The following is a 16,171-nucleotide window of genomic DNA, read 5'->3' on the forward strand; positions in this document are numbered from 1 at the left end:
GGACCCTGAATACGACGCAACTCAGCAGTACGATACGCCGAGCGATATACAATCGGTGGAGGCACGCTGGATTGCGGCGCTAGAGACCCCTTCCGTGCCTGACTATGTAGGGCCGGGTCGCGCGACGCGTTATCGTACTGTAGATGACGGCCAGGAAGCGACAACTTCGGATTTAGGCAAGCCCAGATTCCTCCCGCTGGCCGAATGGGACGAGCACAATAGCTATGACGAGGACATACCAAGCTGGCTGCGCTACTCGATCGAGTGGAAAGTGGTTGTGAACAATAAAACGCTTTCCAAGGACACGGAGCAAGACGTAGTTCTAGCCCCTTCTGTATACTGGCGTTTCTGCCTCAGGGCTAAGGTGGACAAGCTCCTGAGCAGAAAGCTGCCACACGGCAAACATGTAAAGTGTGATGACACCAGCGTCGTCGCGTCTGTGAACGATCGTTCAGAGCGCGACTTGACTAAGAGGTTCGATGACATAGATATTGACTGGCCGCTAGTAGAGAGACAGCTGATGCGGTGGGGTGAGCTACTCCGCTGTGGTAAGAAGCTCCGAGTAGACCTATCATTCAACTATGTAGAGTTGGCACCACCATCAGCAGCCGCGAGAAACCGTGGCAACAAGCGAGGCTCATCCGCTACACAGAACATGCTTGCTGACCGGGCTTCACAGCTCGATGCAGAGCAGGAGACTAGTGCAAGCGCTTCCGTGTGGCGCGAAGTGTATGCTTTGATGCGGTGTCCTGGGCCGCCATGCAACCGCGGGCCGCATTGCTGGCGTGATCCTCTTGGGAAGAAGCATTACAAGCTGCAGACGCACCATCTGAAGGCTTTGATTCAACTTGTGGAGGAGGGCCATATTCTGCATACTCATAATGACGTTCCCGAGGATATCCGTGAGCAGCTATACGCCGAAGAAGAGCAACGGCGCGATCGACAAGCTGCAGGCGGGGGTATTTCTAGAACGAACATCCCGCCGATTACGATCACAAACGTCTTGCCCCAACACCCTAGCCAGTTTCCCTCTACAATGTCTACCTCTAGTGCACTATATTCCGAGGAACGAGCTTCTAGACGCGTAGATCTAGGCATTCCTGGTCCCCGTGATTTAGCTGTTGTAGCCTACAGTCGATGGCAGCAATCCAACGTCGCCGACGAGGCACAGAAGATGGAGTATCAGAAAGCTTGTGATATTACCTTACAAGAGATGCTCGACTTGGAGCAGCTGCACGAGGATCAAGACTACGACTTCTTTATCCAGAATGGGGTCAAGAGAGGCGTAGCACGTCGATATGTCAGCGACATTGGAAGATGGGTAGAGCTGCACAAGTCAACATACGACAGAGAGCAGGAGAGCTAGCGTAGAGGGTCTTATGGTATAAATACGCTGACAGTGTTCTCGTTGATTGCAGTTAGATTTTATAGTTATGTATTCGGCGCGTAGGGCCCCGCTTATAGATTTACTAGACTTATTAACTAGTTACTCTATTCTTAGCCTGTCTCAACAGTGACTCCTGCATGTCGAAAATGTGCTCTTGCATTGTCTACCCTGCCGCCCGCAACGCTGATGCACCAGTCAAGAAAAGCCCCAAAGTCCTGGGCAGGGTTGCTTTCGTATTCTATCCAGTTTCGTCTAATAAAACGCTTCAAGTCTCCGAAGAACTCTTCGATAGGGTTGAGATCTGGCGAGTAGGGCGGCAAAAACACGAGCTTCACGCCTGCACGGAGACATAGCCCCTTGACCCCCTCGCTATGGTGGAACGAGGCGTTGTCCATGACCAGCACGGACTTGGGTTCTGGCCAGCGCCCGCAGTGGTGGAGAAGCTGTTCGATGAAGTCTTCGAAGATGGCGCTGTCTGTCGATCCCTGGAACACGCAATGGAAGAGCACACCGTCTTGGGTGTACGCGGGTAGGATCTGATGCCTACGGCTGCGGTGGAACTGCGCTACCTGCACCGCAGCAACACCGAGCGGTGACCAGCCGGTGCGTCTGAAGCCGATGCGTTTATCGCACCCTGACTCATCTACGTAGACGAGGTGATGAGACTGGAAGGCAGAGAGGTTATGGAGATAGTAGTCCCGGAGATCAGCATTTCGCTCTTTAGCAATCTGACGGGTGGCTTTCTTCGTCCAGCCTATCGATGCTAGGGCACGGCTTATAGCAGAGTTATTCACTAGAATCTCAAACTCATCGTTTAAGAATAGGGCCATTTCATCCTGGTACATGCCCGGCTTCTCCACCAGCCTCTCTCTTAAGGCATCTAGCATCACTGGTGTTATCTGTCGACGTCGTCCGCCCCCGTTGAAGGGTGCCCTAGAGGATCCGAAGCAGCGGAGGTTAGACCGGATGTTGCGAATCGTGCGGTCGCTGCAACCGGCTGCGGCGGCCATGTCGACCGCTTTGAGGGATCTACTGGCGATCATGTCCCTGATCATATCGTGCTGCGATACGGCAAGTCTAGGCGCCATGACGAGGACGTGTCCAGTGGCGGCAGAGAGCATTGCAACTTGCGCCGTACGTGATGTTGCGACAGCCTTGGCGAAACGGAAGAACATCGAAGCTTCAGCATGCGAGCGTTCATGTTACGTACAGTACAGGTACAGCACAACAGTTACATCCATCGAACTTTGTGACACCCGAACTTGTAGATGGGTCTGGCGCGCGACATATCGATCTGCGTGTATCCGTTCTATGTAATACCCATCTGCAGGCTGGCTAGCACAACGCAGCTACACAACACCCGTGAGGTGGTACTAATATGTAAACAGGGCCAGGGGCACAGGGAGAAGCGGCAAGCGACGAGCGAACCCCGCCAGTATCAACCTGCACGAGCCGTTCCGCCCCTCCCACTCCCCTCCACCAACCATGCATGCCGGCAGCTGCAGCACCTCGAGACGGCAAAGACGCGCGCCCCCTCAGCCGCACACGATACCTCAGCCGCACGCGCTGGGGGCGGAAACGCTGCACCCCAGACTGCCCGCTCGAGGCGACCGCCAGCATATAGAATAGACACCATGCCCCGTCCCGCGACTCCACCTTAGTACTCCGCCGTCTCTCTTCTACCCTCTGCCACTTGACGCGCACACACCATGCCCGGCAGCGACCTGCGCCTGCTCGCCCTCGACGGCGGCGGCGTGCGCGGTCTGTCCGCCCTGATGATCCTCGAGCAGCTGATGGAGGCTGTCAACCCGGACGCGCCGCCAAAGCCGTGCGACTACTTTGACATGATCGGCGGGACGAGCACAGGCGGGTTTGTAGTCACTAGTTTGGCAAGGTGTAAGAAGAGCGCTGACGTTTGAACCTCAGCCTGATCGCCATCATGCTAGGCCGGCTGAAGATGAGCGTAGCCGACTGCATCACCGCGTACCTGTCGCTCTCCGACCGCGTGTTCCGCAAGACACGACACCGAGTGACGGTCAAGGGCCAGATACAGGGCCGGTTCGACGCAGAGGAGCTGGCGCGGGCGATAAAGGAAGTAGTAAAGCAGCAAGGCCTGCAGGAAGACGCGCTGCTTAAAGACGAGCCTACTAGTACTTGTAAAGTGTGCGTTGCGCGGTATATACAATCGTCTACGTACTAACGTTCACAGCTTCGTCTGCGCTACAAGCAAGGAGACGAGCGAGACAGTCTGCCTCACGAGCTACCGCACACCGCGCGGCATCCATAACGTGACGATATGGGAAGCTTGTCGAGCCACCTCAGCAGCGACTTCCTTCTTCGACCCCATCGCCATCGGCCGGTTTGGCGAGCAGTTTGTGGATGGAGCGATAGGCGCAAACAATCCAGTGCGGGAGCTATGGGACCAGGCGCAGCTGGCGTGGGGCCCCGAGCCGCTAGACGGCAAGGTCAAGTGCCTTGTCTCAATCGGGACGGGAGTGCCGTCGCTCAAGGCGTTCAAGGACGATGTCTTTCACATTGGCGAGACGCTGGCTGCGATAGCCACGGAGACGGAGCAGACGGCAGAGCGGTTCCGGCGCGAGCGGGGGCTGCTAGACAGCACGGGGCGGTACTACCGGTTCAACGTGGTGCGAGGACTAGAAGACATTGGGCTGGAGGAGGCGAAGAAGGTCAAGGAGATGGCGGCAGCAACGCGGCGATATGTCAGCTCGCAAGAGGTGCATAAGCAGGTGCAGGCGTGTGCGGGCAACATCGCCAGCCGAGAGTGTTAGTGCAGCTATTGTCTTTACTATTTAAGTCCTATAGCTAAAGCATTTGTAGACTTTGGCGAATACCGAACTGTCTTTAGCCTCGAGGGCGTGCCAAGAGCGCGCGAGTTTGTGGACAGGCTAGCAGAGATGACAGAGCTCGAACGCGTGCTCTTGCCGCGATTAGAACAGCGCCAGCGCCAGAAGATCCACGTGCTGCGTGGCCTCGGCGGGATAGGCAAGACGCAGCTGGCGGTCGAGTTTGCGCGGCGACACCACCGCCGGTTCAGCTCGGTGTTTTGGCTGGACGGGAGGAGCGAGGACATCCTCAAGCGCAGTATCGCGAGCTGCGCGGGCAGGATCCCGCAAGGCCAGATCCCTGAGACAAGCAGGGAGTATGCCGCAGACAGCAGCGCTGACATCGATGTGGTAGTCAAGGATGTTATGGCTTGGCTTGCACGACCTAACAACGCAGCTTGGCTACTTATCTTCGACAACGTCGACCGAGAGTATACGGCCCAAGGGGGAGACCCTGATGCGTACGACATGAAGCGCTACCTGTCAGGCGCAGACCACGGGTCGGTGCTGGTGACGACTCGACTAGCACGGCTAGAGCAGCTGGGCGAGTCGCAGCAGCTAGGCAAAGTGTCTAAGGAGCAGGGAAAGGCTATCTTGAAGAGCTGGTACAAGAATGAGTATGGTAAGCTAGGAGTGGGTGACACATAGCTGCAACTCAACGAAGCTAACAGTACGGCTGTAGATGCTGCCGAGAACGAGCAGCTGCTAGCGCTGCTAGATGGCCTTCCACTTGCTATTGCGCATGCAGGCGCGTACCTGCAGGAAAGCGGAGTAGGACTGGCGACATACCTGAGGTTCTACGAGCAACAATGGAGCGAGCTGATGGCGTCGGATCTAGCCGATGTGCCACTCCAGGACTACCCCGAGCGCAGTGTATGGACAACATGGGCTATCTCGTATCAGGCGATCCGCGACAAGCACGAAGCCACGGCCAACCTGCTGCTATTGTGGTCGTTTCTGGATAACAAAGACTTGTGGTATGGCTTGTTTGCCGCAGCAAGTAGTAAGTCTGCTATAGTCGCGAAGATGCTATTAGGGTGGGTCGGAGACATTGCGAGCAGCGAGCTCAAGTTTAGCAGAGCGATGCAACTGCTGCGCAGCTACTCGCTGGTCGAAGTGGCGGCAGAGACGACAGGGACAACGAGCTATGCAACACATCCAGTAGTACACCAGTGGGCGCATCACTCGCGAGGCAAGTACTTCGCAGCGGAGCTTAGTCGGCTGGCAACAGCTGCTGTTGGTTGGGCAGTACCAGAAAGCTCTTCTCGGAACTACGCTGCCCTGCAACGACGACTTCTTCCACACGCGCAGACGTGCTTTAGCCAGATAGCTAGGAGCGAGGCAGTTTGGTATAGAAGAGCTGAGGGAGGCAGTGATGGAGACGTTAACGAGGGCAAAGAGCGTAAGACTATTCTCTATGCTATCCATCTCCTGGGCGACCTCTACGCGGACCAAGGCAAGCTGGGCGAGGCAGAGCAGATGTACCAGCGGGCGCTGCGAGGGTACGAGGAGGCACTTGGGCCCAGCCACACGTCGACACTAAACACGGTCAACAACCTGGGCAACCTCTACTTCAACCAAGGCAAGCTGGGCGAGGCAGAGCAGATGTACCAGCGGGCGCTGCGAGGGAGAGAGGAGGCACTCGGGCCCAGCCACACGTCGACACTGGACACGGTCAACAACCTGGGCAACCTCTACGCGGACCAAGGCAAGCTGGGCGAGGCGGAGCAGATGTACCAGCGGGCGCTGCGAGGGAGAGAGGAGGCACTCGGGCCCAGCCACACGTCGACACTGGACACGGTCAACAACCTGGGCGCTCTCTACGCGGACCAAGGCAAGCTGGGCGAGGCAGAGCAGATGTACCAGCGGGCGCTGCGAGGGAGGGAGGAGGCACTCGGGCCCAGCCACACGTCGACACTGGCCATGGTCAACAACCTGGGCCTTCTCTACGCGGACCAAGGCAGGCTGGGCGAGGCGGAGCAGATGTATCAGCGGGCGCTGCGAGGGAAGGAGGAGGCACTCGGGCCTACCCACACGTCGACACTGGACACGGTCAACAACCTGGGCAACCTCTACGCGGACCAAGGCAAGCTGGGCGAGGCGGAGCAGATGTACCAGCGGGCGCTGCGAGGGAGGGAGGAGGCACTCGGGCCCACCCACACGTCGACACTGGACACGGTCAACAACCTGGGCGCTCTCTACGCGGACCAAGGCAAGCTGGGCGAGGCGGAGCAGATGTACCAGCGGGCGCTGCGAGGGTACGAGGAGGCACTCGGCAGTGTTCGCGTTCAGCAGTACCTACCAGCACTTAACACCTTAGAGAACACGGGCGATCTCTATGCGAAGCAAGCCGAGGTCACTAAGGCTCGAGCGGTGTATTCAAAGGCTCTCGCTGGCTTCACTAGTGTGCTCGGTCAGTGGAGTGAGAGGTGCATGAGGTTAGCCGCGAAGATGGAGGCTTTGCCCTCTCCTAGGAGAGAGAGAAGAACAGCCGAAACTTTAATAGTAGGAGAGAGCTCTACACAACAGCACGACAAAATAAAGAAGAGCTCTCGACTGTCGATACGGAGACTTATCAAAAAGGCGTTGTAATAGGGTATTTCCGTTTATTGTATGCGATAGTTACATAGAAGCCACAAGACGAATAATAAGTAAAGCTAGACTTTATTAGATCTAGTGTTTATCTTCTAACATTATTTTCTATAAGGACTACCCGCGCACTGTAAGATACTTAGTAATACTTGTAAGAAATAAGTCTAGCGGTTTCTAAAGGCAGGGAGTGAGGATTATGCTGACGAGAGCTAGAGCGATTAAGGAAAAGCCTGGGCTAAGCGAGACAGGGATAAGCGTGGGATGACAACAAAGCCGCGTGCGCAAAGCGGAAGCTGCAAGTGCATGAGAGTGTAACGGGCTGAACGGCCTTCGCCGCTTCTTCTCGTCTACGACCTCGCTTACCCACATGCCTAGTCTAATTGTTGCTTAGGCAATATACTTTGTATATAGATAGCTCTATAGCCTAGACTATAGCTCTCTATCGAATATAATTTCTTGTATAACTACATACAAACAGCATCGTAACTCGCCCTCAAATCTAAGGACCCCATATAAATTACAGCCCAGGAGGCTTAAAGCGGCTTTTCCTTAGCAGGACACATTAATAAGGTGATACTAGGTTGTAACATGAGAGGTAGTTTTGGGCCCTTCGGCTCTATAGAAGCGCCGAAATGAGTTCTTATGTATAACTAGCTGGATCAGAAGCGATTGTTTTGCTATCACGCGCCAGACGAGATAGATAGAAGTAGTATTCTTAAGATACTCAAAAGAACTTATAAGAAAGCATCACTGGATTGCCCCAAACGAGTGTAATAGCGAAATCTATCCATCCTTTATCCCCGTTGCATCTAGTACTACCACAAACACGCGGTCTTGCTATGTATCTCTGATAGTGAGTTCTTTCTGTGATAGCCCTTCCATCACATCAGGAGTGCCATCACTGATGACGGTGTCTTAGCATGAGACAAATCATGTGATCCCTAACCCTGCGACAATCGCTGCCTCCAGCGGGATCCTAAGTGGTTTCTATATATTTGCGGTCAGCTTCAAGAGACGACATCATTCTACTTGTTACTTGTAACATACGCACTCAAAGTAATCATATTCTAGACTATTTACCTATCGTTTGCTCCCCGGAGCTCAGCCTATTACGTCCATCACTAGTTATGAGTCGAAAACACTCTAGTTACGTCATGATGGACTAAACTTCAAATATCACGTCTTTATTTAACGTGGCTCTATTTAATTGCCTTCAGCTCCTAGGTGACATTACGGGCGTTCTAAAAATAGGTACATCGACTCAAAGATTAGCTTATAGTGATTCTCCCGCCAAAGGTGCTAAATTTGGCTACGTCAAGGAAGAGCCGTATATTCGGCACTTGCGTGAAATCAATCGCTGCGCGCGAGCCTGAATTACCACCTAACGAAGATGTTATGTAGTGTGCGGCCAGCTGGCGCACAGAAAATTCGTCGCTTGAAAACTGATCTGGGTGAGTTACTTCCAAAGATTGTACACCCGCAACTGTGAGTAACCATTTCCTTAACCGACAGTGTTCTGCATATAGATGAAACAGCTGTCTTAGTGTTAATATAAAACCTAATGAACTGAGCAAAGCGCTGTGTGCTGCATCGCGAAACTTTCTTTTTATACACGTCGTAGTGAACGTTGGTTTTAGAGGAGAATGTGGTAGTGACACGAACAGTGGGTTTACTCTCACCATCCGTAGCACGTCCAATGGTGTCAGCCTGACTTCTTTGCAAAGACGGTCGCGCAAGGAAGGCACATACACCCACAAATCAACCGTACGATCTGGAACATCGTCTACCTTATACCAAGATCCTTTGATAGGATTAATAGACGCTTGCATTGGCACACTGAAACTCATAAGAAAGTCTCCCTTCGCATCTATGTCTGAAACAGCGCGAACGCGGCCCAGTTGATACTTGTCACAGTGAAACCGTACAAGGTTAGAATGTCCTGTAGTGCTGAATTCGACTAGTGAGTCGAGCGTTGTCGCTGTCGGCGTGAATACTGGAAATGTGCCCAACAGGTAGATTGTGAGCCTTCCGTTCCCATGAGAATTCAAGTAACGTTCTGTCGCGTGCAATCGCTGCTCGAGTGCATAAGCGCCGTCTCCAAGCAACATTAGTTTCATGCCCTCTCGTGAAAGTCTTTCAACCGCAGGTACATCCCACACTAAATCTCGGATCGGCTTAAGATATTTTTCTTTTTCCTTCGCAGTCAAAATACACAACTTCAAGTTAACTAACTTTGCTGCGTCGAAGGCGGACACACTATCCAAGATTCTTCTCCGAATTGGCGAAAGAAAGAGAAGGTATCCAAGAGACGTAATACTTTTCTCCACATCGCTACTTGCAATATCTTCTTGTCGGGTATCATTCGCGAGCCTTTGGTCATACAGAAGTTGTGGTAATGGGGACATCTCGAAAAACGGAAAGCTGTAGTTAACTGGTGAGTGGCGACAGCCTGGACATCTTTGTTAGCCTTTTTGGATGGAGTGATTACATAAAGATCAGAGCATCTGTTTACATATATAAGACAATATATTGAGATTGCGTTGTATACACGCTCGGTAGTTCAGGATCTTATAAGCAAAGATTGGGTAACTAACTTATATATCGATAATATGACGGCAGGTAGGTCAGCCAGCTATCGCATTCCTAGCGTCACGATAAGATGATGGAGAGGCACGTGCGTAGCACTACCAATAGTAACTAATCCCCGTAGTACACATTATGAGCAAGGGTTAGTAACCTCTTAAAAACATCAGCCCCTAAGGTATATAAGCTGTTTGATGGCACGATAGTCTATCATTCGGCCTTTGGCTTTGCACAAAATGGAAAGGACAATGCACAAGTAGGTCTTACAGTAAAGTATCTGTTCAGAGCTAAGCCTCTAAAGTACCGATATACTCGACTTCAATCCTACTTCTCCAAATATTCGGGCACTTCAGACCTCATTACGCTCTATATTATCTGAAGATGAAAAATTCCAAGCATGCATAGCTATACGGAACGAGATGCTTTCGCAACAAAGACAAACTGACTGGCTTTTCAAAAAACTGAACAAGGTTATGATAGAAGAGTGTTATCAATATAGGAAGAACGAGCAGCCGCAGCTAAATTCTCTTTTTAATGCGAAGCAATGGGAGCAATTCGTCAATACGGCACAATCTAAGATCAGAATGAGTAAGCAGTGTCTCGCTTCGCTTGTTAAGACAGCCGAGTATTGGGGTATGAATAAGGTCCAATACTATGAGTGGGCTTCAATGGGACCCAAGTACTGCGATGTACTTGCAGTTGCTGCTTCCCAAAATCCTGTCTGGGAAGACGTCCGGGTCAAGCTCAACCAGCTACTTTTGAGAAGGATTACAGAAGGGCGTTTTCTAAGAAAGACAGCGAACCCTTTCTACCTGGTCGACTTGGAGCACCTTATTGCTTGGACAGGCAAAACCGACTTTGAAAAGAAAGGCCGCAGAGCATACACTTTGAAGTATGAGACAATTGCCGAATCCGATTTGCCAGTCGACTATGTACTTGACCGGTTCGGTGTCATTGCAGCTGCAGCATGTCAATCTGCTCCATCAACATTCACCGCGACGGAACTTGAAGTCCCATATCATCCGCACAAAGTTGCGGATATATTTACGAGAAGTACAACAGCAGTCTTGAATAGCCATCTTTCTCAACAATGTGCCCGTAACTGGAAAGTATTGGGAATGCTACTTGTACAGGGTTGTTGTGTATTAACTATGCTTTCTTTGCTTGTATATACGAATGCAGGCGATCAGTTGTATTCTATGTACATTCGTCTAACTAAAAAGATAACATAAAGTCTTTGACTGAGATATAAGCTAGGAGGTGCTGGAGGGAATCAAATAATGCGTGTATTGACAATGTTAGCGGGTCAATTATATTAGTTAACTTGTATTATTATTATTATTATTATTGATTAACGTCCTGTCTCAGCTGGTAGGCTATATAAGACGTGCAGGCTATGCCTACAGGTAACTACGTAGTGCTATCAATTTGGTGTAGGTGGGGGAGGGGGCTATCTAAATCGAGGTGAGGCTCGTGGCCTAGTGTGGAGGAGGGTAGTAGGAGGTCTTGCGGGTGAGAGGAGAGGTAAGTTGGGTGTAGGGCGAAGGCACCTAGTGTAGGTGTTGTCCTAGTTGTCGAGGTTTCCTTTATACCAGGCCTGCGTTGCAGCCCTAGTTTCCTTAATAAAGGCAATAGTAGCCTGTACGCCTACTGTAGTATCTAGTAAGAAAGCTAGCGATAGGGGGTCCTTTGTAGTTTCTTGCATCTTCTTCCTAGCCTCCTTGTATAGCGTGCAGCTAAGGAGGATATGTGCAGGGTCTTGAGTAGCTCGATAGTTGCAGGGGCAAACTTTAGAGTCTACTTTTCCTCGCTTGAATAGGAAGTCTCGTAGATAGCAGTGACCTAACTTAAGCTGATAGAAGGCGCTAGAGGCTTCTCTACTAGTAGGAGGAGTAGCAATCTGCTTTCTAGTCTTCCACTTGTACCTTGCGGCGTAAGTAGTAGGATTTAGAGTAATAGCTTTTCTCCTGTATTGTCCTAGATAGCTAAGCCACTCTCGCTCGCCTAGCTGCTTTATTCGTGTGCCTATTACAGCTAGGCTCGTCCTGCTAGAGCTAGGATCTAGCTTTGTCGCCTCCTTTGCTAGCGCGTCTGCTCTCTCGTTTCCTATAACGCCCTGGTGTCCTGGTACCCACTGTATGGTAGGTAATATGCCTTTTTCTTGTAGCTTTTCTGCTGCTATAGTGCATCTAAGTTGCCACTCTTGCCCTGGGTAGTCAGAAGCAGTCTTTAGTCTGAATATTGCAGCCTGGTTATCTGCATATACTCTAACTTCAAGGTAGTCGTCTGCTAGGTCAAAAGCTTTCTCTAGGCCTAGGGTAATACCCTCTAGTTCTCCGTTGTAGACTAGCTGGTTGTATCCTATATTAACCTTTTCATAAGCTATGAGACTAGCTCCTTTGTAGAAAGCTACTCCTACTCCTATACCCTTGCCTTCCTTTGTAGCTGAGGCGTCTGAGTAGATCGAGAGGAGATATTCGTCTTCTAGAAGCTCCTTGTGGTGCTTTGCTTCGATTTCCTTTGACTTCTTAGATATATTAGTCTTGTAGGGCATTGTAGAGCTCCAGGGCATAGAGGCGTAGTGCTTGATCTCCTCACTATCGTCCGATAGAGCTGTTGAGATAGATCTAGTAATACGCTCTAGCTGCTTTCCTTGATTACTAGTGATAGCAATATTAAGAGGGTGGCTAGGAGCTAGCTTTCTTGCTCTAAAGGCGTATTGTCGTAGGGCGTTGTTAAGTCTAACTCTAGGAGGACATAGAGCTGCTTCTACCTCGCTAGGTATGGCAGGTGAGGTTCTGAAGGATCCTAGGATCTTTCTACAGGCTTGGTTCTGCAGCTTCTGTCTCTGGTTAAGCGCTGTCTGCTGCTCCCTCCAGAAGATTTGGCAGCCATAGTCAGCTACGCTGGTGATGCAGGCTAGGTAGAGCTGTCGTACTGCTCTAGGAGAGAGGCCTTTGTTTGAGTTAGCTAGCCTGCTAAGGCGGTGGAAGGCTGCGCTAGCCTGCTGGTTTCTAATAAGGCTGTGGTGCTTGAATTTGAGGCTGCAGTCAAAGTAGACACCTAGCCATCTAACTAGCTCCTTAGACTGTACTATCTCCTGATTAGGTAGAGTAAGTACTCTAGCTTGATCCTTTCTTGATCTTGTCCAGTTTACTAGTTCAGTCTTTGAGCTATCGAATTGGATGGCTGACTCCTCTGCTAGTCTAAAGAGATTCTGAATCTCCTTTTCTAGTAGCTTGATATTCTTCCTTACTGACGTAGATGATATTGAGATCTGGAGGTCGTCTATATAGGAGGAGGAGTAGATATTCGCATTAGTCTGAATTGCATTGAATAGTGGTTTTGAGTAGATCAGAAATAGGATGGGCGAGGCAGGGCTTCCTTGAGGGGTTCCTGTCGAGATTACCTGCGGCTCCTCAGTCTGTCCGTCAAAGGACAGCTGCAGTATTCTGTCCTCTAAAAAGGACTTTGTCCAGGCTAGTAGGCAGCAGGGGAGGCCTTGATCTTTCATGACTTCAAGAAGCTTGTTTTTTGAGACGTGATCGAAGGCTCCTTTGATATCAAGAAAGATAGTAGTAGTAGTCTTCTGCTTTCTTTTCTGCTGCTGTATGTTGTTGTAGAAGAGTAGCGCAGCGTCGATAGCGGATTTCTTTAGTCTTCCTCCTAGTTGAGAGGGGTGGAGTAGATCTGTTGTTTCCGCTAGTGCACCTAGTCTCCTAGCTACTAGTCTCACACACACCAACTTCGAGTTTTCTAGAATAGGTGTAATTTTAGCTCAATATATACAAATCCATCCCAAGAAATCGATTGCAACTAGTGCCAAGTCGTGCAGCCCACGCGCTATAGAGCTAGAAGCTGGTAAAGTAGCTAATTTGAACACGTCTCACTCACGAAAACAAGAACACACAGACCACCCCGCAGCTTACTAAGAGAAAAAGCTTAGTAATAAAATGCCGCCTGATAGTGATACTATTATAGTAAATACGCAGGAAAACGGGCAAGAGAGCCAAGGACCAGAGGCTCAAATTAATAGAGAAATGGACGTAGAGTCCCCACCAGCCACCCCCACCCAAAACCAACAAACACCAAGCGTGTTTGAAATACCAATACTACCACTAAACAAGCGATACGCCAACTTCTCGCCAGAGACTACCTACAGAGGCAGAAACCCATACCAAAACACCTCCAGCCCAAAACCAATTGCCAAGAACGCTGAACAGGCAATCTATTGGGCTAGAGACCTAATTCTCCAGGCCTCTACAATGGAAGAATCTCATATAGCCCAAAACAAGCTACTAGAGCTACTAGACGTCTTTAGGGACTATACCGAAACAGGCAGAGTAGCCAACCAAATCACAGAAAAGCTATCTGCCAAACTAGCTTACCACTCAGCCACGCTCGCAAACGCCTCACAGCAAGCAACAAAGACGCTTAAACAAGCGACGATCGCAGCCTCAAACAAGGCACAACCAATAGCTGCGCAACCTACCCAAAAACCAGCCCAAAGCTCATACGCAGCTATTGCAGCAAACAACTCAAACCAGGCCTGGACGACAGTACAGCCAAGGAAGAAGCAAGCACAACAGGCTAAAAAACCAGCATCTTACTACCAGACGCTGGTTACACTAGAAGACGGCCAAATAATTAGCCCTCTACTAGTTAGAAACAAGATCAACCAAGCCTTCCAAAAGGCAGGCATCGCTGGCCCAGTTATCCAGCAAGTTTCAACAAGCAGAAGAAATAACCTTATCCTAACAACCACAGAAGGATACTCAGGAGAATTTCTTCTAAAGCAAGTTAATACATGGCAAAGCCAGCTCCCAATTAAGAAAGCCCAGCCGCTAGAGTCCTGGACTAAGCTTATTGTACATGGAGTACCAACAACCTTTGACGGAGCTGAAAACCTTCAGCTACTCCATACAGAAATCCCAACGTATAATAAGAACCAAACAATCGTTGGTAACCCATACTGGCTATCCAGAAGCTGGAAGAATAAGCAAACAAGCTCTATTGTAATTGCCTTTAAATCTGAAGAAGAGGCGAAGAAGATTGGTAGTAGAATAACAATTCTTGGCCAATCCCTTCGGGTAGAGAAATACCGCCAAATCCCACTAACTGCGCAATGCAGCAAGTGCCAAGGATTTGGACACAACTATAGCAGGTGTAGAAACCTAGCTAGCTGCCAGTTTTGCGCTGAAAACCACCTAACTACTCAGCACAACTGCAGTATTTGCAAAACCAAAGGGAAGGCCTGCAACCATACCCTGCCAAAATGCAAAAACTGCAAACAACCCCACTTTGCTAACAGCAAAGACTGCGAGGTATTCCTATCTATTAAATAATGGTAGAAAACCTTAAAGTACTACAAGTAAACCTAAACAAAAGTATGCACGCTACAGAGTCAACGCTACAACTAGCAATTGAACTTAAAGTGGACATTATCGCAATCCAAGAGCCGTGGATTGCACCTTCTAGCAGTAATAACTACGAAGCCCCAAGGTCAATAGCCCACCAGAGCTTCTACCAAATCTTTCCAAAAGTAGACCCAAACCTCCGCCCAAGAGCTCTATTTTATATATCTAGATCTCTAACAGCAGAGGTTAGCCAGCGAGAGGAGATAGGTGACCACGACGCTATTGCTATCACGATTCAAGAAGGACGCCTAAAGTTCAACATCTACAACGTATACAACCAAAAAAACGCAGAAAATATAAAAACCTTTCAAAGATTACTCGCTAATACTCAGCTACCAATATCCACCTTACTACTAATAGACGCCAACGAGCACCACCCTTGGTGGGACCCAGGCTGTAAAACTAGCCAAGACGGCCAGCTATTAGCAGATTGGATAGAAGACCAGGACCTTAGCCTCCTTAACACGCCAGGAACAGCCACTTTCTTTAGACCGCACCTGTCTAGAGAAACAACGCTAGATCTAACTATCGCCACACCAGACCTAGCCGCGAAAGTAAGAGACTGGCAAACAACAACAGAAACAGGATCTGACCACTATGGGATACTCTTCTCAATCCAGACAACAAAGGACCTAGTTAATAGCCCTACTAACCAAACAAGATACAATACAAAAAGGGCAGACTGGGACCTATTTAGAGAAGAGCTAGGCAAAGCTATCCAGAGCAACGCAGCTCTACAATCGCTAGATCAGATCCACCAACCAAGAAAAGCAGATTCAAGAAACCTACTCCTAGGCCAAGATAATAAGCTAAAGCTGCAACTAGACGCAATTGGAGAAGCTATTACGCTAGTAATCCAACAAGCCGCAGATAAAGCTATTCCACAACTAAAAGAAGGGCTAAAAGCAAAGCCCTGGTGGAACCAGGAGTTAACTAAGCTACGAAGAAACGTATCTCACTGCCAAAGAATATTCGCACAACAACTTCAAGCTACCTCTATAGAAGAAGCCTATCTTTTTAAGAGAGACTTCCTTCTAGCGCGAACAACGTACCAAACGGCAATTAAGAGAGCTAAAAGAGAACACTGGAGTAACTTCCTAGAAAAAGAAGACCCACAATCTATCTTTAAAGCTATGGACTATACAAAGGAAAAGAGAGTAGAAAGAATCCCTCCTATCCAGGGAGAGACGCTAGAAACCTCTTTTAAAGGAAAGTGCAAAGCCTTTCGAAAAGCATTATTCCCACCGCCACCAAGTACAGCACTACCAAGCTTTAATAACCACCAAGAGAAAGAGTGGGAGTGGCCAGCGCTATCAACAACTGAGCTAGAACGCGCTTGCTCTAATAAG

General features: G+C 49.7%; 3 protein-coding genes across 3 annotated transcripts; 2 read left to right on the top strand and 1 right to left on the bottom strand.

The window, feature by feature from the left end:
• Window positions 1-3,059: 3,059 nt before the first annotated feature.
• PSV08DRAFT_406966 (uncharacterized protein) lies at window positions 3,060-6,872 on the top strand. Its single transcript, XM_066093755.1, has 6 exons — window positions 3,060-3,257; window positions 3,314-3,550; window positions 3,597-4,171; window positions 4,226-4,852; window positions 4,913-5,762; window positions 5,883-6,872. Exons 1-6 carry the CDS (start codon window positions 3,097-3,099, stop codon window positions 6,820-6,822), a joined length of 3,390 nt encoding a protein of 1,129 aa, XP_065949672.1. The 5' UTR covers window positions 3,060-3,096; the 3' UTR covers window positions 6,823-6,872.
• Window positions 6,873-8,090: 1,218 nt separating this feature from the next.
• On the bottom strand, window positions 8,091-9,227 carry PSV08DRAFT_171973 (uncharacterized protein; the record flags this gene model as incomplete). The annotated part of the gene is made up of 1 exon (XM_014217122.2): window positions 8,091-9,227. One exon carries the CDS (start codon window positions 9,225-9,227, stop codon window positions 8,091-8,093), a length of 1,137 nt encoding a protein of 378 aa, XP_014072597.2.
• A 204-nt stretch (window positions 9,228-9,431) lies between these two features.
• PSV08DRAFT_367823 (uncharacterized protein) lies at window positions 9,432-10,637 on the top strand (the record flags this gene model as incomplete). The annotated part of the gene is made up of 3 exons (XM_066093129.1): window positions 9,432-9,441; window positions 9,576-9,661; window positions 9,759-10,637. The coding sequence occupies 3 exons, from the start codon at window positions 9,432-9,434 to the stop codon at window positions 10,635-10,637; spliced, it is 975 nt and encodes a 324-aa protein (XP_065949673.1).
• Window positions 10,638-16,171: the final 5,534 nt, after the last annotated feature.

The sequence above is a fragment of the Bipolaris maydis genome, assembly GCF_028858645.1.
Source record: "Bipolaris maydis strain C4 unplaced genomic scaffold PSV08scaffold_2, whole genome shotgun sequence".
NCBI classification, from domain to species: Eukaryota; Fungi; Ascomycota; class Dothideomycetes; order Pleosporales; family Pleosporaceae; genus Bipolaris; species Bipolaris maydis.

What these genes read in the sequence shown, in the direction of transcription:
- PSV08DRAFT_406966 (XM_066093755.1), top strand. Translation starts at nt 3,097, where the DNA reads ATGCCCGGCAGCGACCTGCGCCTGCTCGCCCTCGACGGCGGCGGCGTG. An exon ending in CCTACTAGTACTTGTAAAGT is followed by an intron (nt 3,551 to 3,596) that starts GTGCGTTGCGCG and finishes TAACGTTCACAG; the next exon opens with CTTCGTCTGCGCTACAAGCA. An exon ending in GCACTTGGGCCCAGCCACAC is followed by an intron (nt 5,763 to 5,882) that starts GTCGACACTAAA and finishes ACTCGGGCCCAG; the next exon opens with CCACACGTCGACACTGGACA.